The sequence below is a fragment of the Parus major genome, chromosome 19 (assembly GCF_001522545.3).
Source record: "Parus major isolate Abel chromosome 19, Parus_major1.1, whole genome shotgun sequence".
Classification (NCBI taxonomy): Eukaryota; Metazoa; Chordata; class Aves; order Passeriformes; family Paridae; genus Parus; species Parus major.
Window position 1 is genome coordinate 8,372,275 of NC_031787.1, and position 25,705 is coordinate 8,397,979.

Consider the following 25,705-nt stretch of genomic DNA (forward strand, 5'->3'; position numbering starts at 1 on the left):
GGGAAGAGGGGATGAAGAGGAGACTGGGAAGAAAACAGCCCCTTCTGGAATTAAATGTGAGATGGCTAGGGCAGGGCTAGATGGGAAGAGAGCAGAGGAGGGTGATATTTGGCTTCTGAATTTGAGTTTATAGCACACTTAAGCAGCCAACAGTAGAAGTGAGAATGGCATCCAGTAATGCTATTAAATACACAAGAACTGGGAACAGGGAAATTACCCAGCTGTAAGAGGCTCATGATGAAGCCACTGCCTGGAATAATTATCCCTCCCACCTGGTTAGACACATGGTCATTGTCTTCCCTGCCCTCCCCAGCCCCTTCACTCCAAATAAAATTGTTCCCCATCCCCACTTCTGCTGGGGTCTGTATCTCATAGCCCAGGGCAGCTTGAGCCTGTCTTTATTTCCTTGCCTGCTCACCGTGGCCCTGCTGTACCCCAGAAGGGCTGGAGTGCTACTCCAGTTGTAATTGCCAGGATCAAAGCTGCCTGGGGTGCATTAGCACTGCTGCTGGAGGAGAGGCAGCGGGGAGAAAATAAACAGTTTGGGAAGCTCTGGGGACATTTGGCTGCGTTGCAGGCAGTGGGAAGGATTTTGCTGGTGTAAGCTGTGCACTCAGGCTAGGGTGGGGGCACTTGGCTCCTGCAAGTGATGCTTTAGCTGCAGACACCTACAACAAATGTATTTTTAAGGGCTTTTGTCTGTTTGTCTGGTGGAATTGTTTTGATGCTCACACACGTCTGATTTACAAGTGCAGCAAACCTAATCCGTTAATAGGTTTATATAGAGGAGCTGTCAGAGTGTATCTAGAATGAACCATGGGCTTGGGGAGGGTGAGTCCAACAGCTGATCTGCAACAAAAATCTTAAAGCATCTTCTCCTTGACATTGCTGTTACTGAGGTCAGGCCATAATTTATCTGAAGGTGGTGACGACTGAGCAATATCACAGTGGGAACACACGGCAGATTGAGACCTCTGAGTGTCTGGGCTGATTTCTGCCTCTGTCTGCCTGAGGAAGATTTGCTGTTCACTCTACCCATGATCTCTGTGTCCCCCACTGAAAAGCAGAAATAAAGGAAAAAAAAAAAAAATGAGTAGGGGAAAAGCTCTCCCTGTTCTTTTTGTGCCATGTACAATGGGAATTTTGGGAGTTAAGCAGAGCAGCCCCACGTGCTCTGACAGCCAAAGTTCAGTTCAGGTTTTTGGGTAGGGGTGTGCCAAGTGTTTCACCTGGGAGAGCTGACCCTGTGATGGATGTGCAGAGGGACAGTTTGTCAGCCTGGGCTGACACTTGTTTTCTCTCAGAGAGTCCTGCAGGGAGGCTTGTTGGTTGCCACAGAAGAGCTATTTTGGAAGAGCAGATGCTGTGACAGTGTGCAGTTAACCTGTCCCACAGTCAGCTGGAACTGTGTGTCCTTGGAGAACTCACAGCCACTGGAACAGGCACTGCATGGACACAGGAGAACTGGCAGCTGCAAACCCAGCATCACACCTCCCTTCAGGATCTGTGTGAGCACCCTGGAGTGCAACTGCTCACCCCAATAAAAACCACATTCACACTGTGTATTGATCAATTTACACTCCTCCACCCCATCTTTTCTTCCCTTTCTCTCTTCCTGAGGATTTCTGGGCCTGCAGTTCTGCTTTTCTGATCAGAATCTTCTCATTAAACTCGCCAGGTCATGGTTTAAACTTTCCCCCATAGATCAGATCTTGTCACTTGTGTCTCTTGCTCTGCAGGTTGTAAAGCCCTGGAGGCCTTGCTGAAAGTGCTGGTGGAACTTCAGGATGAGCTGCTTTATCAGTACCCAGGCACGAGGCATCTGGTTGATGGAAAGCAAGCAAAAACTGAGAGGTAAATGCAAAAAGAGATGGGATCTTTCTGAACCTCAGGTCTCCAGCAATCAGGACAATGCCCAGCCTTCCTGACCACCCTCACCCTGCTGCTCTCTCAGTTGCTGCTGTGTCTGGGTGACAGACACTTCCTTCTGCCTGTGGGAAGTCTGGTTTGTGATATTTCTGATAATGGAGCAGGGGCTAAACCTTTTAACAAAAATGCCAGTGTGGTGTGGGCTGGTGGTGGAGGGGCCATTGAGGACTGACACATTGCCTCAGGGAGGGACAGGGTGTTTATCCCGAGTGCTTTTGTTCCAGTGAGGATGAAATCCCGAGCAGCAGCGATGAGGAGCCAGTGGAGAAGGTTCAGGAGAAGAGGAGGAGCCTCCCCAAACGGAAGCTGAAGTTTGAGGAGTACCCTGAGTTCATAGCCAAGCGCTACAAGGACTTCAGGACCTACAGGAACAGCACCCTGCAGAAGTGGCACGACAAGACAAAGCTGGCAACGGGCAAAATGGGGAAGGCAAGGCCTGCTTTGTGTGTGCTGCCATGGCTCTCATGGAGCAGGGATCTGGGGAGCGAGTTCACACTGAAAAAGGGGAAATTTGGGTGGGATTACATGGAATAAATTTTTCCCTATGAGTGTGGGGGCCCTGGCACAGGGTGCTCAGAGCAGCTGGGGCTGCCCCTCCATCCCTGGGAGTGTCCAAGGCCAGGTTGGACGGGGCTTGGAGCAGCCTGGGACAGTGTAAGTTGTCTCATGGTAGTTTCTGTGTTCTCTCAACCATGCAGCCCATCACAGCCAATCTCCAGCAGCAAATAATCTCCAGGAAAATGTCACTCTTGCTGCTGCAGGAGCTGTTTGTGGTTCCTCCCAGAGCAGGGCCCTCTGAGGCTCTCCTCCTCCATGAAGTGTAGGCTTTAATACAATGGGTAATCATTTCACCCAGAGATCTGGGGTCTCCTCACACCCCTGAGTTGGTATTAATCATCGAGAAGTTAATCTGAACCAGAACAGCAAAGGCATTTTATTAAGCCAGGCGTCAACTCGCCTCAGGTTGGGAAGGGGGAGCGAGGGAGAAACAAATAAAAAATCCTCGTAGAAATCCCTGCAACGAGCCCCAGACCCCCTCCTCCTCTTGGAACTGCTTATCCAGTGACATGGAAAGATAGAGGAGCAGTGGTGCCTTGAGGAGAGGCTGTGTGTGTTATCTGACACTGCTTAATGCCGTGCAGGGCTTCGGAGCCTTCGAGCGCTCGGTGCTGGCGCAGATCGATCACGTCCTGCTGGACAGGGAGCGATTGCTGCGGCGCACCCAGACCCGCCGCTCCCTCTACACCGTGCTGGGCAAGCAGGAGCAGCAGCCTGCCCCAGCCCCTCAGCCTGGGCCTGACAACTCGGTAAGGGGGGGTTTATTTCTCTAACTCATCCTGGGAAACTCCGCAGAGCGATGGGCGCGAACCTTTAGCGGGCGTTGTGCTTGTTTGGGAGATGGATGGATGGATGGATGGATGGATGGATGGAGGAGGTGTCTGAGTGGTGATTCCTGCATTGTAATGGCTGAGTAAAGATGTTGAAATTCCAGTTTTGTGATGTTTGCATTATCTCCTGTCCCAGTTCCTGACAAGGTTTGAGCTGGGACTGTGCCCCCTCCCTAGTGCTGCTCACTAAATCTGGTTTTGGAGGTGGCAGCAGCAAAACTTGGTTTTCACTCTGCAGTTTAGAGTCTTTAACCCAGAAAGCCCCTTTTAAAATCATACTGCATGTAACCTGCAGAATATGTTAGTAGTAAGTCCTTTATTAATTTAGTATTTAAGAATGAATAAATACTCAATTCTGAGAGATCAGGTAGAATTACTGGACTTGCAAGATGTATTTTTGCCATTACATTAAAAATATCTGTAGTATTTTGCCAGAAAGTCTTTGCACAGTCCTATTTATTTCCCAGTAAAGGCATCATAAATCTATTTTGGCATTGGCAGCATTTCTGCTTTGCCTTTAAATGTATTCCTGGTCCTTAAAAGCTGGTTATGTTGGAAGTTTTTCCCCATTCCTTCATATCATCAAGTGTGTTTACAAGCTGCTGCATGTGATGTGTCTAGAGTTAGGGACAGAAATGTGCACATATGAGCTCTCAGTATTTCCTTGATGCTTCCAGGAAGTCCTCCCTCCCTCAGATTCCAACAGGCACCTGAAGGACATCGATGAGGAGATATTTGATGATGATGACTTTTATCACCAGGTAGGTGATGGGTAAATGTGTGTTGGAATTACAGCTCCAGTTGGGTTTCAGATCTTGCAGAGAAAGTGCAGTTGGTTCTGTGCTCCATATTTCTCTTTACCTGTAAAACTCAGTTACCTGTTTTAACACCCCAAATCTGTGCAAGTCCCTCAGGGCACTCTGCTCTGTTTTTCTCCAGGGCTGTGTGAGTTTGAAGGTGCCCTGTGCTTGGGAACTTGCTGCTGGTGCTTGGGTGTGTCAGGGCTGCAGGAGCTGTTCCTGTTGTTCTCCCTGGGGAACACAAGAGGAAAAGCTCTGAGTCCTCTCAAGGTGACAGTTCTCAGAGCCCCCTTAGGAAAAACAATCCCAGGAGATCCTCAGGAGCACTGAAAGTTGCTCTTGTCTCAGTCTAAATCATCTCATTTACCTGTGGGGACTGGGAGAGCTCCTGGGCTGCTCCAGCGCTTTTCTTGGAGTTGGGCCAGCTTGGATCCAGGCCAGTAATTCCTTTTATTTGCAAAATTCTTAGAAGCAAGGAATCTGCACCCAGTGCAGGGAAAGCAGTGTTTGTAGTTTATTTAATAGAGACAGTGCCAGCTTTATGAAAACTGGAATTGTCACTTATTGAGGAATGTGTCTCTGTGAGTCCTTCCAGTGTGTGTGAAAAACTCTGCCTGCTTTGGTGATCCACACAGAGCCTGAACCTCAGGACTAAACAAATACCATTATATCACTGGAAAGACAGATTTTTTGATCTGAATAGATATTAGAGTAGCCAGTAAAGTGCTTGGGGAGTAGGAGAGAGCTGTTGCCATGTGAGGATGCCAGGCTCCAAATGGTGATGGGAGATGAACTGTCCTATTGGGATTGAAGGGGCCAAATCTGTTGAGATACTGCTGAGGTGAAATTTGGGGTCCAAGTGGCCAAGAAGCTCAGCTTTGGGGGCAGATTGGACCCCAGAACACAGAAGAAATGAAGCTGGTATAACAAACTCATGGAGTGGAGAAACAGCTGAGGTTGACAGTGCAAGGACCTGTGCAGAGGAGGTGCTTCTCAGCCCTGAAATGTTAAATTTTTTAAAAGAAAACAGCAATGGATGAGTGTCCCCATCTTTCCCTCTAATGACTGTAACTGTGCTAAATTGTGATTTCAGAAATATGAGCAGGACCAGCTTAGCTTCTCCCCTCACTGGTTAATTGGGGTGCTGGGGTTAATCTAAATTAAAACTTAAACTAATAGAGGTCATTGAGGGAAGAGAATCACCTGAGTAAAACAAATGGGTCTGCCAGGCACAACTGTATCTTGGCCATTTCCCAAGAGGGAAGTGGCAGCAAATTGGAGCTGTTTGAGGCCCGGGCAGAGGTGAAGGATGGGTGCCAGGGGCTCGCACGGCCCCTGCGGAAGGCAGCGTTCCAGATTGCATTCCCTGCTGCTCCAGCTGCAGGAGAGGGAGCAGCCAGCAACATCTGGCAGCACAGCCAGGCATGGGTGCCACTTTGGGAACCCCACGGACTGGAAATCTGGTGCTTAGCCTGGTGCAGGCTTTAATCACTTCCCAGTCCTTGGCAGCGGCTCCGACAGCTTCTCCCGGCCTCGTACATCACACACAGACATCTGCTGAGCCGCCGGGCAGCTGCACATCCATTTTCCTCTCTTGCTGGGGGTTTTTTGATCTCTCTGCCTCCTCCTCTCCTTCCCTTTCCCCTCTCCTCCATCCCCAAAATGCTTCCTGGCAGAGAGGATCCGTGCAGATCCCCAGGGTTTGCGGGGTGCTCCACTGCCCTGGCTCGTGTCCCGTGCTCAGCGAGGTTTGGCAGAGGTTGGAGCTGGAGCCAGTTCAGGGATAAGGCTGAGGAAAGTGGCTCTGTGTTTTCTGTCACCTCCCAATTAAATTGGGTTCATAAAGTGCTTTCCTTTATTTGTCAGGGCGCTGAGCCTGAGCTGAGCGCTGCATTGAGAGCGGGGAGAGCGCAGCACAATGGAGCTGCCAGGGCCCTGAATGGCTCTGCTTTCCCTGGGTCAGAACTGAGCAGTGCTTTTGTGTGTGAGTGTGTGAGTGTGTTTGTGTGTGTTTGTGTGTGTGTGTTTGTGTGTCTGCATGTGGACATGGGAATCAAACCCAGGGAGGGAGCTGCTTCTCCAGGAGTGATCCAGCACCAGGCTGAGGGTGCTCCCAACCTCTGACCCCTGTGCATAACACTGATTGCAGCTTGCATTTCAGCACCTGCCTCTCCCTCCCTGTTTAAATCTCCATCCAGGCTTTCCTTGGGATTGTTTTCACTCTTCTAAATAACATTTTATAGTTATTAATTAATTTTGATTACTGCTTAAAAGGTAAACATTCAGATAAAGAACAGCACTGGAAAGCAGTTTCCTCTATGTGTCAGTGTGAAATTAGGCAAGTAAAAATGAACCCAATTTGATGAATGTGCACAAGTTAATGATAACAGAATAAGTAGTTCTACTGTTTTATTATAGATTATAATAAAAAACTCTTTAATTAATCTGTTTTTCTTCTGGTGAAAAACAATTTTCTTGTCCAGGTCTTAATATTCAGTAGAATTCAGCAGGTGGGTCTGGTGGAATTTTGTGATGATTCAGGATTTAACTCTCTTCTGCCTGTTCATCCCACTTTGCCTTTTCTCCTATTCTTTGCTTGTTTCATGAGCAGTTACAATTTTTATTTTGATGACCCCTGTTGGATGGTGATGGAAGGCTGAGCTGAATAATGCAGTGAAATATTTTTATTTGGGTGGGAATAGTTAAAGTGTTTCAGAAGGCTTCTCATTACTGGCAGCAGTGAGAGGCTGGAGCCCATTTCCTTTTCCTTTAAACTCTCCTTCATACGTGGATTTTAGGGAAGAAAAAGGCTTTTTATTTTTAGAAGTCATATTTACATGGAATTCATTACAGCTGATATTGCAGCATTAAGACTTAAAATTCCAGCCTGCTACCAGGGAGCTGCTGCTCTGACATGCTACAGTGGAGATTTTATTGTTAGGTTGAAATACTCCTCTGGTAAAGGAGAGAGTGGAAATTGGTTTATTTCCAACAGGAATTAGGTTAGTGTTCATATGCTAAGTGTTCCACTGGTAGCAGCTCTTCCCAGAACAAATGTTCATCACTGCTGGCAGCAGGTATGCCTAAGGAGAATTGGGAATATCCATAATCCCTTTTTTCCTCTGCTCTCCTGCTCCCTCCTTCCCAGGTTTTGGTGGTGGTGTGCATTTTGGGACAGCCCACGGCCACCAGTCCTGGCTGTGGGCAGCAGAGAGGAGGGGGAGCATCCAGGGAAACACCAAAGCCTTCCAAGAGGGGCTCTCATCCCCCCACAGCTGGGATTTACCCCAAGGTCAGCATCCTTAAACCCTGCTGGGTGACTCTTTGGAGAACTTCACTGGGGGGTGAATTTCCCCTGGTGTCCCCAGCGGTTTCCTGGGCCCACAGTGTGGTGTCCTCTCCCAGGACTTTGATCATGCCATAAACAAGGAATTACCAATCCAGGGAACTATTAAAAGTCGATAATGGTGAAGAATAGAGAGAAGCCTGGCTTTGTGACAAGCTGGTTTACCTTAATTAAACCGGTGAGTGATTAATATGGACAGCTGATCTTGTGGCTTTAATTAGATGCATTTAGAGTTTTGTGTGAATAAGAGATGTCTCGAACCATCCCACAGGTTAATGGCAATACAATACTCTTATCACAGGCATGTATCTTTCAAATGGCTGGGTAGATGGTTAATAACACATTTTAAAGCTTGATTTGGAGCTTCCCTTCATGGGTTATTCGAAAATAGGCAAATCTGTGCATCTTACACAAACCTGAATTTGAATAAAATGGCTTGTAAAAAGAGGCTGTCCAGTGATTTCAGCTTGCATTTTATTAAATATAAAAAATAAGTTTTTAAAAAGCATTTCAAGAGGTTTAAAATAATATTTGAGCTGCAAACTTAAATTTTCTCTGGTGATGGTAGAAATCCAAATGTTACACGGCTACTCAGTAGGAGCTTGAAAGGATCTACAGATGGACTTTTTTTTTTTTTAATTTGATTTGCTCTGTAAGGTCTAAGACAAGTGAGCCTTTTGTCACAAGGCTGATTTCAGCTCTCCTTAGCTCTTTGTCTCAACTGGAAATTCTTAGGGGTCTGCAAATCAGAAAGGTCAACGAGTGTAGGATTAGAAACACTGATAGATAGTGCATGAAAATGAGACCTAACCTCTAAAATGAAAATTGACCTCTAAAATGAGAAATGAGTCTCTGTTACCCTTGAACAACACCCTGATGGCATTTCCAAGTCCCTCTGACTCTGCCCAGTGGCCTGGGTGTGCATCTCTTTGCCTGGCACTGAGGAATCTCCTTCAGGGGAATTGTAGGGGAATTCTTCAGTGCTTCCAGCAGGGATCTTGGCTTTGGTGTCAGGACAGAGTTTGGGCTCTGCAGCAGGAGCTCTCCTGGCAAACATCAGCACCTCCTGCCAAGGAACATTCAGCTTCATTCAGTTCAAGGAACAAGCCACTGCCAGCTTCCCTCTGCTCCCATGGTTTGTCCTCCTGGGCAGCTCATGGCAGGAGCAGCAGGGATTGGGAGTGAGCTGTGGGATGGGGCTGTGCCTCCCTGCAGTTGTGTTTGCTGCCGTGGGAGACTGAGCTGAGGTTCTGCAAGTTCAGGTAAGAGGTGAAGGAGGGAAAGCAAAACAGCATCTCTTTCAAATCAAAGCCTTTTGATGCTGGAATTGCCTGACTCTGTCTTCACACATCAGGGCTTAACGCTGATGGTGATTTACTCACACTTCCTAGTTAATAATTAGGCATTGGGAGACACCATATATCACTCCTAATGGAATATATGGGGTCTGATGAGAGTTTTCTGTTTTGACTAATAAATTCTAAGCAGAATCGCCAGGCTTAATGAAATATTACCGTTTGGGAAGTGGTTTAAGTCTTGTGCTGGGAAAACAGTGTTGCTTTATTCAGTAAATGAATTTATCATTCACTCTATATCCTGAGCCCTGGCTGGCTCTGGAGCACGGGCTGGATGCAAGACTCTGAACCAGAAAGCAGAAAACTAATCAAATCCTTAAAGACCAAAGGCAGCCAGGCAGGCCTGGGCTGACTTTTTCAGTGGTAGCCTCTGGCTACATCCACTTTTATTTTAGTAACCATTGTTAGCATGATTTATAACCTCAGCTCGGAGACGTTCGCTATTTAGATGTAACAAGATGCTTCACAGCTTTTATTTCCATTTCCTAATTTCCCTCTTGCTCCTGCTTGTTTTTTTTACTTCTCCCTCATCTTTGCCTCGCTCTGCTCTCCCAGGCAGCGTCCCCAGTCCCACAGCTCACACTGTACTGGAAGAACATTTGGAGCACTGGAAGGCCTTGGCAGCCCCAAAGTCAACAGAATTGCTTCAGGGTTAGGAACCTGCCCCAAAAATGCACCTTGGAATCGTGGAATGGTTTGGGTTGGAAGAAACCTTAAAGCTCATCTTGTTCCAGCCCATCACAGTCAGGGACACCTTCCCCTGTCCCAGGCTGCTCCAAGCCCTGTCCAGCCTGGCCTTGGGCACTGCCAGGGATCCAGGGACAGCCCCAGCTGCTCTGGGCACCCGGTGCCAGGGCCTGCCCACCCTCCCAGCCAGGAATTCCTGCCCAATATCCCATCCCATTCCCACCAGTGTGGGCACAAGTGTAGGATCTTGGGGCACTCCTTGGTGTTTCAGTCTGGATTTCTGGGCCAGCAGGAGGAGCCAAGCCCTGCAGGAAATGCTCTTCTTCTTCTTCTTCTGCTGCTGCTGCTGCTGCTGCTGCTGCTGCTGCTGCTTCTGCTTCTTCTTCTTCTTCTTCTTCCCCGGGAGCACAGGGGGTGTGTGTGACATCTCTGTGCCTCAGAGGAGACAGCAAACACCCCTCACTGCTGGAGCAGGAGAAAACCACTCTCACCTCTCCTCACCACTTGTGGCTGCTGCTCCAAACCTCCCTCCCACCTTGCTTTTGACAGAATATTGACTGGAAAGCAAGATCCCATTTCTGCTTAGCCTTAAGGGCAGCTGTTTGCAGAGTGGCGGTGTTACACAGGTTTACTGTGTCGTATGTCTGTGTAACACTGGATTTGGATCTTGTATTTAGCTGCCAGAAGTGACTGTGATGAAGTGGCAGAGATAAACTGATAGATTGTGTGCCAGAAAGATGTTGGGAATCAATCAGATAAACAGGGCAGAGAAGTAGCTTGCTGTTTTCTAGTGATAATAAACCAGTGGCCAGGCTCCTGGAATTTTTAAATGTAATTGCAGCAATAATAATCTCCAAAAATAAGCAAGTAGAAAAAAGAAAATAGTGTCAGGTTTTTAATTATGTTTGAATCACTCTTTTTTTTCTGGTAATGTGATGTATGCCTCGAAGGAGAGGAAGGTGCAGGGTGGAGGAAAAGCATCCTGCATCCTTTCTTCCCTGGAATTGCCTGGATTCTGTTTCCAGGTGGGTCTGTTTCAGGTGTTTCTGAGCTGAGGCAGTAATGTCTGTGCTTGCTGCATAAAGCAGTTTGTTCCCCTCGGTTTTGGAGGGTTTATTTCTGTTCCTTGTGCTGATATCTTGGCCAATACCCAAGGCATGGCACGCACGGTTTGCAGCGAGCGGTGATAAACACGCAGCACCAGTCAAGGATCCAAAAAGGCTGTTCACAACATCCTTTGGCTGCAGGAAGCAAAGAGGACAAACCCCAGCCCTCAGGACATGAAAGGAAATAGAAAAGGCTGCCTGAGCATTCCTACTGTAGCCATAAAAATTATTTTGCTGTGCTGTTCCTCGAGCGAGCGTCGCTGCCCAGCTCCTGTTTGGGAATTGTTTCAGCTCCCCCTGCCCTTCCCCAGGAGTTGGGGGGAGCCCTGTGGGGCTGAGCTTTTCCTGCACATCTGCCCCTGTTTCACCTGTGGGAGCTGGCTACACAACAACTGTGCTTATTTCACGTGGAATTTTTGTCTTTCCTGCAGCTCCTGCGAGAGCTGATCGAGCGTAAAACCACTTCCCTGGACCCCAACGACCAGGTGGCCATGGGCAGGTGAGTGGGACTGGCTGTGACATCTCTGCCTTCAGCCCAGCCAAGTGACCTGTGCCCCTCCAGTCCAGCTCATTGCAGAGGGCAAAATCCTGAGTTCACCTGGAAAAAGGCATTATGACATTAGGCAGGAAGCTCATCCTCTCTAACAGACTCCTGAGTTATGGATCACCCAGTCTGACTTGTCAGCTGTTTGTGTGTGATCCTCTGGAGATAATTCCCCATTGGAAAGGTTTGGTCCAGGTATTTCTGTCTCTCAGTGGTTCCTGCAGCACAAAAACTGGCTGTCCACTGCTGAAATTTGGCTTTGTGTCTTTGTTAACTCTGCTTTGCTGTTGTTTTAGAAGAATAAACCTTCTGACATCAGCTAAAGCAATTCCTGTGTATCCCTCCTGTAAGAAAAGATCCTATACAATTGAAACAGTATCAGGGGATGTTCCCTGCATGCAGAAGTAAAATATAATTCTATGCAATGAAGCTCTTATTTCTCTGTTTAATTTTAGAGTTAGAAAGTAGTTAGAAATCTTCCAGATGCCACTTCATGAGCAGTGTACATTGAAATAGCCACAGAATTTCTCTGATTCAGAAAAGTGTAAAAGCCAAGGGAAGCTGGAAAAGCTGGAGTTGGGCTCTTCCCTGAAACAGTTTTGGGGGGGGATTGTCTATCAGGAGGGGAAGAAAATGCATCAGGAAATTTTGTGATGGTGAAACAACTTTTCTCCTTGTAAAATATCACCCAAATTTTAGTGCAATGTGTCAGATTTATTTTGTGTATGTCTGGAATATTATGGAAAGCTATTCACTGTGATTTAAAACGATATAGACAAAATTACATTTAAGTGGTGATTGCATTGTACATTTATCTGACTTTACAATAAAATAGATTACAGTAATTAAGATTATATTAAGATTGCAGTAATTGGATTTTGTTAGATTTTTTCCCTGATGTCGAGTTTTCATTGTATAAATCAGGTGAGATGACGCTCGTTTCAGTTAAAAAAAAATATTTATAACCAGGAGAAGTTTTTCTCTGCTGGAAACTTCTTTGACTTGAGGAAGTTCTGGCTGAGAAGTGGAACTTTTAATACAGTTGGGGGTCAGAGAGTCTTTCTGGGAGTGCTGAGTGGCTCTGAAGTTGTGTTGCTGTTGTTCTGCATTCCCCAGGCAGTGGTTGGCCATCCAGAAGTTACGGAGCAAAATAAAGAAGAAAGTGGACAGAAAAGCCAGCAAAGGAAGGAGAATCAGGTGGGTGACACCCTCTGCAAGCACACACAAGTCCTGATTTAAAAAAAAAAAAACAAAAACAAAAGTCTGAGAGCTCTGGGTGTGTTTTACCCCAGCTGGCTCTGGGGGATGTTGGCTGATTTGTGACTTTGAGGGCATTTCTGGGTGCTGATGTTCATGGAGCCTGCAATAAGAGCTTGGTGGCATTGCCCCAGTCAGGGTCTGGGGAAACTCCAGAGAAAGGTGCTCACATGTCCCTGAGCCATTTGGGGCTGTAATTTCCAGAGAGAGCCAATAAACCCCTCTTGGGCAATTTGTATTTCCTGACTGAGACGTGGGCAGCACCTCCAAGGGAAGATGTGCAGAAATACCTCAGGTAAATCTCTATCTCTCACTGAGTGCCAGGTGGAATTTGGTGTCAAATCCCTCTTTGCTGGTAACTGACATCACAGCTTCCTTCATGTCTGAATCATTTCCCTCCTGGATCACTCATTTGGGTTGAACTCAGTGGAAGAATCTTCCACGTGGGAAGGGAAGCAGCCTGGAGAGCAGGGGGTGTTTCCCCTTTGCAGAGCAGCTCCCTGAGTCTCCCTGAGATCAGCATGATTTGTGGTGGAGGAGGGAGGATGCTGAAAAGCTGCTCTGCTTCCTGAAAAATCCACCACATTAACCATCCTTTGTGAGTAAACTATAAATCCTGAGTTTAGATGGCATCTGATAGAAAGTCAGTGGAGTCAGTCTGGGTCTGGCCTGGCATAGCAATTTTTAAGATAGATGTCATAAGATAATTTATTGAAAGAGGGAAGAGCTACTTTGTTGGCCTGAAAAGCCTATAATTATTGACTATCAATATTCTTTTCTGTCAGCATCACACATAATTGGATATATTCAGGATTCAGTCAAAACTCCTGACAACATCACACAACTGAGGCAGCCTCGTAAACCTCCAGGAATAATGGGGAGGTCTCTCATTGTGTGCAGTCTGTGCCTTCAGCAGTCCTGGGAGAGCAGCTCTCCCCCCTAGTCTTCCATCTTAGGTGCCTCTTTTGGCTTCTTTAACTAAAAGTTGTACTGACCCTGCAGGGAAAATAACAATAAAAGAAAGAAAGTCTCATTGTCTGTGCTTGGGATTAAAATGCAGTTAAGCTCCTGCATTTTTCAGAATAGGAAAGTAGAGCCTAAATGGGTGTTTTTAAATAGTTGGTGCTCCCACTGAGACTTGGTGTCATCCCAGGCAGATCCCTGACCCTCTGTTCTTCCTTCTCTTTCTCTAAAACTGGCACAGCGGTGCTTAAATTTGCCTTCATCACTTTGAGATCCTGGAGAGCCAAGTATATAATACCAAGTTTCATCTTTCTCCTTAATTCTTCATTTTTAGCAAAGCTTCAGTATTACAGCCAGTTTAGATGCAATGTGCTGGATTATTGGAGGGGCTGAGGATCTTCAGGTGCTTCCAGAAGCAGCCAGTCTTCCACTTGGCATGAGGGAAATTTGGGCACTAAGAGGGGAAATAAGTTCATCCAAAAACCAAACTTGAGAAACCTGCTGGAGGGAGCTGTGGAGGAGGGATGTTTGCACACCTCTTTCACATTCACCTGTCAGTGTTTTCTGATCTGTGCTGCTGCAGTGTGGGGCGTCTTTCCCTCCACTAAGTGAAATATTTCACATCTGCTGGGCTGGGGTTTTCAGAGCCTTGATTTAAAAAGCAATCAGATGTGGACAAACAGCTGGTGCCAGAGGCTGAGTGGCCACGAGCCCGTGCCAGGACAGCCCTGGCTGTCCCCTGGAGCTCTGCACAGCCCAGGCTGTCCCCTGTGGTTTGTGGCTGCTCCTGATCCATCCCTGCAGCATCACAGCAGGGCAGCTCCTTCCAGAGGCAGGACAAAGGCTGCAGGGTGCAGAGAAGCCTGGTGTGAGGCTGTGCCTGCTGAGCCTTCTGAGAGGGGCTGTGAGCTCAGCACCCCTGGGCAAGGTTCCTGCACAGGCAAACAAAAGGGAGTGCAGAGGTGGCACAGTGGAAAGGTGAGGCTGGGCAAATGCTAGTGAATCCTTTTGCCTGTTATTTGTCAAGCTCTAAAAATAGCAGCAGCCTGGATGGAACACCTCAGGCTGGGCTAGGCAGGCAGTGCACACAAACACCTGGGTTTGGAATCCCCTGCACACAGGGTTTAAAGCCTTCTCATTCAGAGGTTCTCAGTACCCTGTTAGATTTTATGTCTGGTCCTTGAATATAAATCATGAAATCCCTGCAGGTTCCTGCCCAGGGTGGCAAATGGGAAGGAGATGCTCTCTCAGGAGGGGCAGGAGAGCTTGCAGCAATGTTTGGGTGATGAGAACACGCCCCATCCCATCTGTGCACAGGCCTTCTCCTGTCTCCTCCTCCCCTTGTTTTCACATGCTCTGTTTGCAGGTTACTCAGGGTAAGATTTTCCAGCTCTGGAAATGGCTCCAGAGTGGGATTTTGGTGTCCTTCAGGGCCCTGCAGAGCTCTGAGCAGATGGATGCTGGAGCAGGTCTGGTGCTCCTGCTGCCTGCAGTGGGCACAGGTGTCAGCAGGGGGTGAGGATGCCAGCTGAGGGAGGGCTGGGAAGGAGGGGCTGTTTGTCTGTCTGACCCCTCAGGGCTGTCTGTCTGGGGCTCACAGTTTGTGGCTGCTGCTGTGCTGTCCCTGGCTGGGATGAGAAGGAGTTTGGTGTTCATTGTGTCACCTGATTATTCCTGTTCTGGGAGGGGAGGGGGAACTGCCAGCTGCAGCTGGCCACTCCTTAGGGATCAGCCCCCAGGCCAGCCCTGCTTTCCCTGGGGGAGCTGGGCTGTTCCTGGGCAGGCAGGCAGCATTTCCTGCTTGTGAGCAGCTCCTGATGTGCTGCCTGCTGCTCTCCTCAGGTACCATGTCCACAGCAAGCTGGTGAGCTTCATGGCACCTATTGACCAGTGCACAATGAATGATGATGCCAGGTGAGTACAAGATTAATTATGTTTCTCAAATGGCTCCATGACAGCGTGGTATTGACCTGTTCTTCAGCCTGTCACCCTCTCCATTCCTTCTTATCAGTTCCCCATTTGTCACTGGCATCATAGCCTGGGTGTCTTGGTCACATCTGTCCTGGCAGCCTGGCTGAGCTTTCACTCTGTAATTACTGTGACACCAAACGAGAAGTTGTCATAAATCTCAGCACCTATGTTTTGGTTGCTGCTTTAGAACTCCTCCCATTTTGAAATTTCCCTGTTTTATGGAATTAGTTTGGAAATACACAGCTAAGCCACCTGGTGTCTTCAGGTAGAATCAGAACTTAAAAAGAGCTTCTCTTCTAACAGAAATGACAACTTCTGTATTCTGGTTCATGTGCAGTTTCCTAGCTCAGTTAATAAATGGAATAATTCTCCAAGATTCACTCAAGACTTTTATGCTGCTTGTGTTTATCTCTGTTTAAAGAGTAAAGGATTTTATTGGAAGACTATAATGTTTTAATGTAGTAATTAGTAAAGAAAGCACCAGTGAAGTTTTGTGCATAGTCACCAGGCAGCTCTCCCACACAACCACCCATATTTCTTTGGCAATGCACTTTAACCCCAAATCTGCTTGTGAAAAGGAGGTGGAATAATTTTTCCAGTGAATGGACGCAGAAAGCTTGAGAAACATCTTTCCCTTGGGTTGTGGAACATGTTTGTGCTTTGTGAGGGAGAGATGTTATTTGTCTGTTTGTGAAATGGAAACCAAATACCTGCTGCTCTCTTGCTGCTGCCTTTTGGGGGATTGCAAGACTTATGGATGAGAAGTTTTGTGTTCACAGGACCTGTGCTGTCTCATCACTGCATCTTTCTCAGAGTTGTTTTACTCTGTTTTTTTTTTATCTCCTTTTTTAATTTTTTTTTCAAAGCAAAGCCCCAGCTGCTCTGATTTTTCAGTCCTCTCACCACAAAAAGAAATGTGGTGGGCTCCAAGCCGTTCCTCCAGCCTCCTAATGTTTAGCTTAAATTTCCCTCTGCTGTAATTTAGGACCATAATTTCTTGGGAACAGGTTCTTGCTTCCTCTTTGCAGCAGCCCTTGCACATTTGAGTGGGAATTCTTGTGAAAAGCTGGGTGTTACTTTTTGTCTTCGTGCCCAGTTTCCACCATTTGTGTCTGCATCCATGCACAGAACACATCCAAAACACTGCAGTGGGGTCTGAAAATGAGGACTTTTGGAGGTGTTTTGGTTCAGCTCTCCCCAAGTAAAGAGATCTGCTGCTCTCAGTCATTTGTTTGAAAACCAGAGCCACTCTCTGGGGTCAGCTCCACCTCTGGTTAAATGCCCCTGCCCTTGGCACGGGCCACAAAACCTCTGTCCAGCACACAGCCAGACCACACAAGGCAAGAGGAATTCAACATCTGCAGGTGAATTAAACAGAACAGGCCATGCTTCTGTGCTGGAGAGGGAAGCAGCAGCTTCCCTTTGTGGCAGAAGCAGATAATTTTATTGTTTGCAGGTATGACTTACTGGATTGAAAATGCACATGTACACTTCACTGAGTGTGCTCTGAGTTCTGTTTTTTTTCTGGTCAGACACTTAAAAAGCATGACCCCAAAATGAATACATCTCTGATCAACAGGGCACTGTGCTGTAGTGAGAGAGATTTCTCAGTGCCAGTGTATAAAATGGATGTAGAAACAGCTGGCAGAGCTTTCCCTCTGGGTTTTACCAGTGGCCACAGGGGCAGGAAGGCAGCAGTACATAAATAAATACGTGTCTGCAGGTGTGGGTGGGCTTGGGGGCAGTGCAGAGTGCAGGGAGTGAGTGGTGCTGTGGTTCTGGTTCTTCCTTGGCTGTGCAAACAGAAAGAGAAGAAATCCCTGTGGGGAGAAGCAGCCTGAGCACTGCCAGGAGAAGGGGATCACTCCAGATTTTACAGCCTGAATTCGAGAAGGGAAGCACACAAGTCAAAGAGCTTCCTTTGTCAACATCCCTGCCACTTTCTGCCTGACTCTTGCTGCTGGTTGGGATGACAGCATTGCTGGAGGCATTAATCTTCCCCTTGCCCGATTTCCAGGCACCCCAAGCATGGGCAGGGCTCTTTAACCTCCTGCTCACATCTTTTATGTTGTAATGTGTGGGGCACTGGTGGCCTCCAGCCCTCCTCCCTTTTAACCCCTCTCTGGTAGTATTTTAAAACACACACTGGGCAGTGATTTTTATGGTTACCTTGGGGTCTGTGTTTATAGACTTTAACACATTTATTGTCCTCGTGGGCCGAGGTTTTTCTAATCGGCCCAAGGTCACTGCTGTGTAAATGCTCTGCCTTGGGACAAGGAACCCAAAGGCAAAGCTGGGAGTGTGGTCTGGGGTTGTCCAGAGGAGAGAGGAGCTGTCTGGGGCAGGACAAGGTTGGTTGTGGTTTCTCCTGGCTTTGAGGGTGGCCTCGTGTGGTTTCCCCTTCTTGGACTTCCCTTGGAATAGGTTTTTGCCATCACCAGGACATGGATCCTTCAGCAGTACCTTGAGCAGCAGGGTGGGAGCAGGCCAGTCTTTGCTTTGGGAAATGGGGCACAGAGAGGTGAAATGGGGCACAGAGAGGTGAAATGGGGCACAGAGAGGTGACAGCCCCAATCTCCACAGGCTTTTGGCTCCAGAGATCCTTGAGGCAAAAGCCTCAGGGGATTCCTAAAGATCCCACCCAGGACTGGGCTGGAGCTGAGGTTGAGCCCAGACCTTCTGTGCAGTCACTGCCCTGAAGGCCTCCCCTTTTGGCAGCTCAGATGTGTGTGCACTTGCAGAGAGCTCCTGTGCCAGATCCATGTATTTATTTCTGGACAAGCTGAGGCTCAGGATTGCCCCTGGAGACCTGCAGGGTGAGGGCAGGTGTGGGGTGGATCCAAGTCCCAGGCCAGGCTGTGTTCCTGGCAGAGCTGGGTGTGCATTTGGGGTTTATCCTGTGGCAGCTGTGACACACAAACCCCCAGGGCTCTGCACTGGCCCCGAGTGAGGGGAGAGACACTGAAACAAGGGCTGGTGTCACATCACTGCAAAGTCTGATGAACACCCTAATTTCACCTCTGGAGAACAGTAACTTGCAGGAAGAGACATCCTCTAAGGACACAGATCTTTGGTCCAAACACCTTTATCTCCCAAGACAACTCAGGTTATTCTGACAGGTAAAACAAGATTGTGCAAATATGCAACAGTGATCTAATCAGCTGGAACAACAGCAATATTTTAACTGGCGCTACCTTTTAACAGCATCATTAAGGGCTCTCATTACTCTTTTATTAGAGGCTCACTCTATTTCTTATCAGATTACAGAATGAACATAACTCATGGCACTGATTTGATCTCTTGTTAAAGAGGATTACAGCTTTGCATTAGCTGGGATTGACACGGTTTATAATTTGCTGTTGATACCCAGGCAGGCGGTGTCACACGAGTGACCCCTCCCCGCACCCCCCGAGGGCAGGGGCACCCATACATCATCATTAAACCTGGCACCCAGGGCTCTGAGGGAGCCTTTCCTGCAGGAAAGTCAGGCAGGACACGAGGGACACGCTGGAATTGCAGATGGGGATTTACAGCTGGGGGAAGGTGGGTGGGGGAATAGATCCCATTTTATACAGGTTGGTTTATGCCTTGGCAAGGGGATCCTCATTAGGGAGGAGGAATTTGCATCCTTCATGAGCCAAATCAGAGGGAAGGAGATGGCTCTGATGGGACTGTGTCAAGCCTTGCAGTGTCACCACAAGGTGAGGTGGGAATCACTTCCTTAAATCCCACATCCCAGTGCAGGAAATGAACGTGGGGTCCTGCGTGGCACAGCAGCCTCCAGCCCAGTGCTGCTCCTGCAGGAGCAGAGTGCTGCCTGCTGGGAGGCTGAATTAACACCCAGATTATCCAGCTGCCAGTGAGGTTTGGATTAGAGCCTTTCCCTTGGATCCAGCCAGGCCCTGTGCATTTTCCCAATCAGCATTCTCCCTTTAGTGCACTTGCTTTGTCACAGAGCGTCTCGCAAGCAGAGGGGGGTACGTAGCAGGAAATCCTGGTATTAAAAGATTAATTTACTCATATGACATAAGAGTTTAATAAAAAAAAAATGAAAAAAAAAAAGGTTGGTGAGATACCAGCCTTTAACTTGGCTCACTTTGTACTTGGGGTATTAAAACACCATGAGAGCAGATTAATGGAGGAATTTGGGCTCGGCGATTGTCAATCCAGGGTGTTCACCAGCACAGAATTCCTGGGAGGAAGCAAAGCCCTTCCAGATGGAAGAACTGAGCCAACAGCTCCTTTGCTGCATGGCACAAACCCCACTGACCCTGCTGGTGTGAGCAAAATGTCTCCAGGTTTGTTCAGACCCAGCCTGGGAGAGAGGATGTCCTGCTCTGGCTTTGCTCTAGGAAACAAAGGGAGTAGCAGGAGCATGGAGGGCACTCAAGAACCAAAGGAGAAACATCATCCTGTGCCACTAAACCTGCTTGGATTGATCCTGAGGCACCACAGCTTTGGTACCATAGAATCCCAGACTGGTTTGGGACACCTCCCCCTGTCCCAGGCTGCTCTAAGCCCCAGTGTCCAGCCTGGCCTTGAGATTTCTTCTCTTTGTGCCTGGTTTAGTTGTATTTAAAATCCCCCCAGCCTGTGGCTTGGTGAGCCCCTGGAGGTGCAGTGTGGCACCCGTGTCCCTCATCCAGGGCTTTTGGAAGGGCTGCACAGGGTCCTGTGGCTTCAGCTGCCAGTGCAGCGTGACCCAGCTGCTGGCACTGGGCTGGAATCATCCTGTCCCCACAGCTGATGTTTGACATCCCTGGCAAGAAGACAGGCACCTCTGGTATGGAAATTTCTTTCTTAAAAGGGGAAAAAAAAATAACCTGTTAAGGGCTGCGAGATGATTTGTCGTTTTTCCTTTGTGAGACAATTTGTCTTCTCCTGCATCAAATCTGTTATAAAACAGGCAAGCTGTGAAAGAGGGAAATCGTCCTCGGAATATGAGGAGCACAAAGAACGATTCCCTCTGCACAGGGCACTTCCCAGCAGCATCCCAGAGCCTGCCCTGCTCAAATACCCATCCCAAACCAGCCTGGGAAAGCGACACTTGATGGATTTCCTGGGGAATTTGGAGCTGCTGGAGCACGAGCCAGTGGAGCAGCCTGGAGGTGTCTGCCCCTCTCTGTGTTTGCTGGTTCTCTGCATCTTCTGTGCTTTGTGCTGCAAAAGCTCCTGTGGAAATGGGGTTGGGACCAAAACCAGGCTGAGAGAGGTTCCAGCAGTGCTCTGTGTCTGTGAGCTCGGGGCAGGAGGCCGAGAGCTGCTGGAATGTTGGAATTGGTGCAGGGATGGAGCTCAGGGCTGGGTACGGCTGGGGATGGTGCCTTGAGCTCCATCCCTCTGCTGTCCCCCTGTCCTCACCCCATCCCCACATCCAGCCCCTCCAGATGTGCCTTTGTTTAGGGCCAGACCCAGCTTTGTGAAATATTTATAAACCCTGGCTGCCCCCAGGGGACGAGCCAGAGGTCACATGTCACCTCCCGTAATTTAAAGCTAAAAGCATCTGCAGAGGCACAAAGGACCCGATCCCGACCTGCCTGGGAGGGAGGGGATTGCAGGAGCCCTTTGTGAGCCTCCTGGGATTTCTGGCTGGGATTTTGGGAAGAGGGTGAGTGCCACCTCCTGGGGCTGCAGCAGCCCCACAGCCCCTTTAACCCCATCCCAGTGATCCCATCTGGGAATGCTGGGGCAGGGAATGTGTGCTGGGAGCTGTGGGAATGCACAGCAGAGCCCTCTTGGCTTTAGGATTTGGCTGGGAATTGGGGCTGGTTCAACCTTTGGGTAGAAACTGGGAATAAATGGTTTCAGCCTGTTTTGCCTTCCTGGTGTGGAGCAGCAATACCTGGGATTTTGAGTGGGTAAAATCCCCTGGGCACTGAGCACACCAAGCTCACCTGGAATTCCTGTTCCTTTCATTTCATTTTGTAAGAGAAATACTCATTTTTATTGAGAAATTTAAGGCTTCAGCTTTGTTTTGTCTCTTCCTGCTTGCTGGGCACTTTAATCTGAATTTCACACCACTGGACAAAACATTTCACAGAATATTCTGAGTTGGAAGGGACCCACATGGATCATCAAATCCAATTCTTCAGTGCAGGATCCACCCACGGGCTGAACCCCCAAACCTGGTGTTACCTGCCCTGACCAGCTGAGCCAGTCTGGCACACAGAAAGTTCTCCAAGGAAACTTCAGATTCCATCAGGAGCTGTGTGTTTTCCACGGGTGTTTATGTTCCATCTTCTCCAGTTCTTGTGAATTAAAAATTCATAGTTCCCAGCAGAGGATGGCAGTAGGAATGGGGGATGTACTCATTTCAGTACTGCTTGTGGCATATTCTAAATTGTCTTTTTTGGGGGGTAGAAGAAGAGAAGAAGTAAAAGGTACTTGGGAAAAGGCAGAGAAGTTGGTTGGAGGGTATTTTTACTAAAGAGCACAGCAGTGACTGGAGCACTATGGCTATTTTAATAAAAAAAACCACCCCTTAGAAACTGAATTGTTCCCCTTGATATTGTTCTACTGATTTACAGAACTGTGTTTTAAAAAAGGAAATAACATGACTGTAATTACCCAGAACAGCCCAGCACTGGCTGCCCCCTCCCGTGTTTGGTTTCCCCTCTGAGTGTTTGGTGCTGCTGCAGGGGGGCAGAGGAGATTCCTGGGGATCTGCTGAGAGGTTTTCTGATTTATATTTTGATGCTTCATGGAGATTTATGAAATGTGCTGCAGCCATTAATATTCATCCAGGGCACTCCTTTCTCTCTGTTTTGCCTATAAAATGTCTGTGGTGGCAACACCTGGGGTTTGGAGGGGGAAGAACCACTCTCAGCACCCCAGCTCACCACCTGGACTGGCTGGAGCTGCTTTTATTTCATTTTTAAAACTGATATTGTTGACCTGGAAGCAGCAGTGTCCAGGTGGGGAGGTGCCACGTGCCATCCCCTGTCTCTGGAAGAGATGCATAAATAATTAAGCCAAGGTACTTACACACACATGTTTTATGGCAAATGGCTGTGTGGTTCCTGATCATTTTTTCCAGAAACAGGTTTTATGATAATACAGTAAAAATATTAAATTAGAAAATGCCTCACTAAGGGTGATAAAACCTTACTACAGTGGAAATAGGTAATTATCCCCTCTACAGCCTAAATGACAGTTTAAAAGAAATAAAAATGTTAGTGCTCATTACTTGCTTTTGTGGGTTGCAATAAAGGGTAAGTTAAATTTTAATTCAGGGAAGACCCCTGTATCGACCTGCTCTGGCTGTAGCTGAGGTGGAAGTTGTGTTAATTACCTGGCCAGGTTATTCCTCAGCACAGGCTGCACTCCTGGTGCTAAAGTCACCTTTCCCCCAGCTCCAGGTAGCACTGGGTGTCTCAACCCTCTGCCTCAAGTCTGCTGTTTAATATCTCTGGGTGGAGGAGAGAAATTTGATATTTTTTTAACCAAAATCCAAGTTCATTATGCATCGCCTGAAGGGGGCTGAAAGTATTAAAATCTGCACTTACCCTGGTGAATTGAAACACAGACAAGGTTAAACCTGGAGGATTGATGAGTTTTACTCTCTGCATGGTTAAATCCTGCTGAGGGGAGAGGCTGGAAGAGAAAGGGAGCCTGGCTGATGAGAGGGGGGGAAAGGCTTGGGTTCTTTTATATTTTATTTTCAGGGTGAAATATTTGCCCTGTTTTGGGGGTGCTGGGGTTACCTGATTTCTCTCCTTCTCTCATCTGTGTCTGTCCCTGCTGTGTCATTATCCTGGGATTTTGCTTCATCCCATTCCTTTTGCCAGTGCCATTCCTGGGAGGATGAGGGAATCCCCCTGACCCCCAAACCTGGAGTTTCCATGTCACAGTTGTCAGTGCCAGCAAACATTGCTCTGCCAGCAAAGACAAATTCTTCCTTGAAACCTCCCTGGGCCCTGCTTGCTCGAAAAATCACTGTTTATTTCAAATCTGTGGGATTGGAGCAAATTCAGCATCAATCCCTGAACTCCTGCACCCACAGGAGAGCATCAAACCCACAGAAATGAAGACAAAAACCTGAGGAATTCTTCTCCTGGGTTCTCCCCCAGCAGGAAAGGCCAAGGCAGCTGCAGAGCAGCACCTTTGGGGTTTAGCTGCTCATGAGGCAGACACAGAAGCTTTGCTCTCTTTGAGTAATTCCCTTGGAGTTCCCCAAAATGGGCAGCTGGGGATGGAAAAAACAAATGAATGTGGAAGGGGAAGGGCCTAGAGAGCCTGGAGAGAGGATCAAGACCCCTCTGGAATTTCCCAAATTCCTTTAGGGTGGTTTTTGAGGGGAGTTTGAGGCTGTTCCCTGCGGGCAGCACAAAACTGTCCATCCATCCTGCACTGCTGGCACTGAGACTTCATTCCTTCACTTCCTGGGGAAGTTCTGCCTTCTCTGCTGGACATGGAATTCCTCCTTTGGAAGCTGACAGGGAACCTCCCATGGAGGTGTATTTGGCCCAAACCCAAATATTGCTGTGCTTGGAAGGGAAAACCCCATCTATGCACCCACCACAGGCTTTAGGAGCTGCAGGCAGAGAAAATCCAGCTTTTGCTCTGCTTTTCCCTCCATGCCTGGTTTATAAGAATCCCTCCTTTCCCCCAGCTCACGTTCTCTGGTTCTAAAATTAAAGATAAATAACACCAGCCCACTTTTCTTTTTTTTTTTTTTTTTAAAGGGAAATTTGCTCCTGTTATCAGAATTGCTGCACATGGGATATTAATTGGAATCTTGTTGCTGGGTCATTTTCATTGTTTTTCAAGTACTGTCCAAGAAAATGTATGAAAACTAAATTACAGCCCCACGTTGGCTGTGTGATTGAATCCTCCTCACAGCCCCGTACATCCTATTAAAATATTCAATCTTGTTTTCTTACTTGAAGAGCCTGTCTGTAAAGGGCAAACTTATAGAAACCCTCATTCTCTGGAGATGCAATATCCAGCCACACTGGAATATTTCCATATTTCTGTCCTGCCTGGGATTGGGCTCACACGAGTTCCCCCCCCAGCCTGTATTTATTAATAAAGATTCTCAAATGCATTTTTAATTACATGAGGCCTTTCCTATGGAAGGAGTGGAGGTTTTGTGGCAGCCTTTTGCTTCCATTCTGACCTTGAAAAGTAACTTTTCCCTCTCCACCTTTTTTTTTTCCCAGGACGGAGCTTTATCGGTCGCTGTTTGGAAAAGTCAGGAACGGAGAAGAGCTGGAGCAGAATTAGGATCTGGGGTTGAGCTGCTGGTGTTCTCCCAGCTGGTTCTGCCCTCAGCTGCTCCCTCAGGCTGCCCAGGAGCAGATCCAGCTCTCTCCAGCCTCTGCTTTGTCCCTGAAATCCTCCCTGAAGGAGCATCAAACCCTGTGAAGTCAGAGAAAAGAGTGAGCCTGGCTGAACACCCCCTGTCCAGCCTGGAGTGCTTCCTCCCAAAGACAATCCATTTTTAACTATTCCCTTTCAATTCCTGACCTTGATTTTGCATCCTGGGCACAGTGTGGGGGAGGGACACAATCCATCCCCTCCTGGTTGTGTTAAAACCTTGGAGATTTGGGGGCTGGGGGGGTTCAGTGCCCTGTTCTGGTGCTTGGCTGCATATTGGGAGTGTGTGACTTCATTTTTCACCAGTCAAGAGGATTTAAATGTCATTTCCATAATTAACATGGACTGAAAACAGAGGAAAGGTGCTCCTGTGCAGGCACCAGGGCTCCCAGTTCCCATTCTGGTTGCTGAGCACACACAGGGACATTTGCTGCTCCTGACATGGGATGTGCTGGGATGTTGCTGCTGCTCCCGGGGACTTCTCCAGCAAGGGCAGGGTCCCAGCCCAGGACAGAGCTGAGGGGTGTGGGGGCTTTGCAGTAAATCCCCATGAAGGGAATTTGGGAGCTGCCCTGATCAGTCAGACCTGGCATTTCTCTGAGATCACTGATTGCCACAGCTTGTGCCAGAGTTACCCTGTCCCTGGCTGGGCTTTGGGCACCCCAATTAAAGAGGTTTGTGAGCTGCTTGTCCCGGTGTGATCCGTGCAGGAATGGCCCCAGGGTCCCTCCTGCCCTGTGGGAACACATCAGGTTTCCTTCAGAAGGCCAAGTGCCAGGTGAGGATTGACTTTGGGTGGAGCAGAGCTTTCAGGGGTGAATAAATCTCCGCTCCCTCGCAGAGGAGCTGCAGCTCCCAGGGAAGGACATCGATTTCCCTTCCCTCTCCTCCCTCCCCAGCTCTGGCCAGGCAGAAAAGCAGCAGGATTTCAGGATTTCAGGAGCCACTGGTGCCCGTGGGGGATGTCAGTGTCCCCCAGAGCCCATCCCAGCCCTGCCCCAGCTGTGCCAGCCTCCCCTGCCTCTCCCGTGTCCTCTGCAG

General features: G+C 48.1%; 1 protein-coding gene across 1 annotated transcript in view; it reads left to right on the forward strand.

Moving 5' to 3' along the window:
- AATF (apoptosis antagonizing transcription factor) overlaps positions 1-25,354 on the forward strand; it is a 37,259-nt gene extending 11,905 nt beyond the window's left edge. Inside the window, exons 5-12 of the mRNA XM_015646969.3 lie at positions 1,740-1,854; positions 2,154-2,358; positions 3,072-3,236; positions 3,995-4,078; positions 11,043-11,110; positions 12,272-12,352; positions 15,218-15,289; positions 24,508-25,354. Of these exons, the coding sequence (XP_015502455.1) occupies positions 1,740-1,854; positions 2,154-2,358; positions 3,072-3,236; positions 3,995-4,078; positions 11,043-11,110; positions 12,272-12,352; positions 15,218-15,289; positions 24,508-24,571 (854 nt within the window). The 3' untranslated portion in view covers positions 24,572-25,354. The remainder of the gene's footprint in view (positions 1-1,739; positions 1,855-2,153; positions 2,359-3,071; positions 3,237-3,994; positions 4,079-11,042; positions 11,111-12,271; positions 12,353-15,217; positions 15,290-24,507) is intronic.
- The last annotated feature ends 351 nt before the right edge of the window (positions 25,355-25,705 follow it).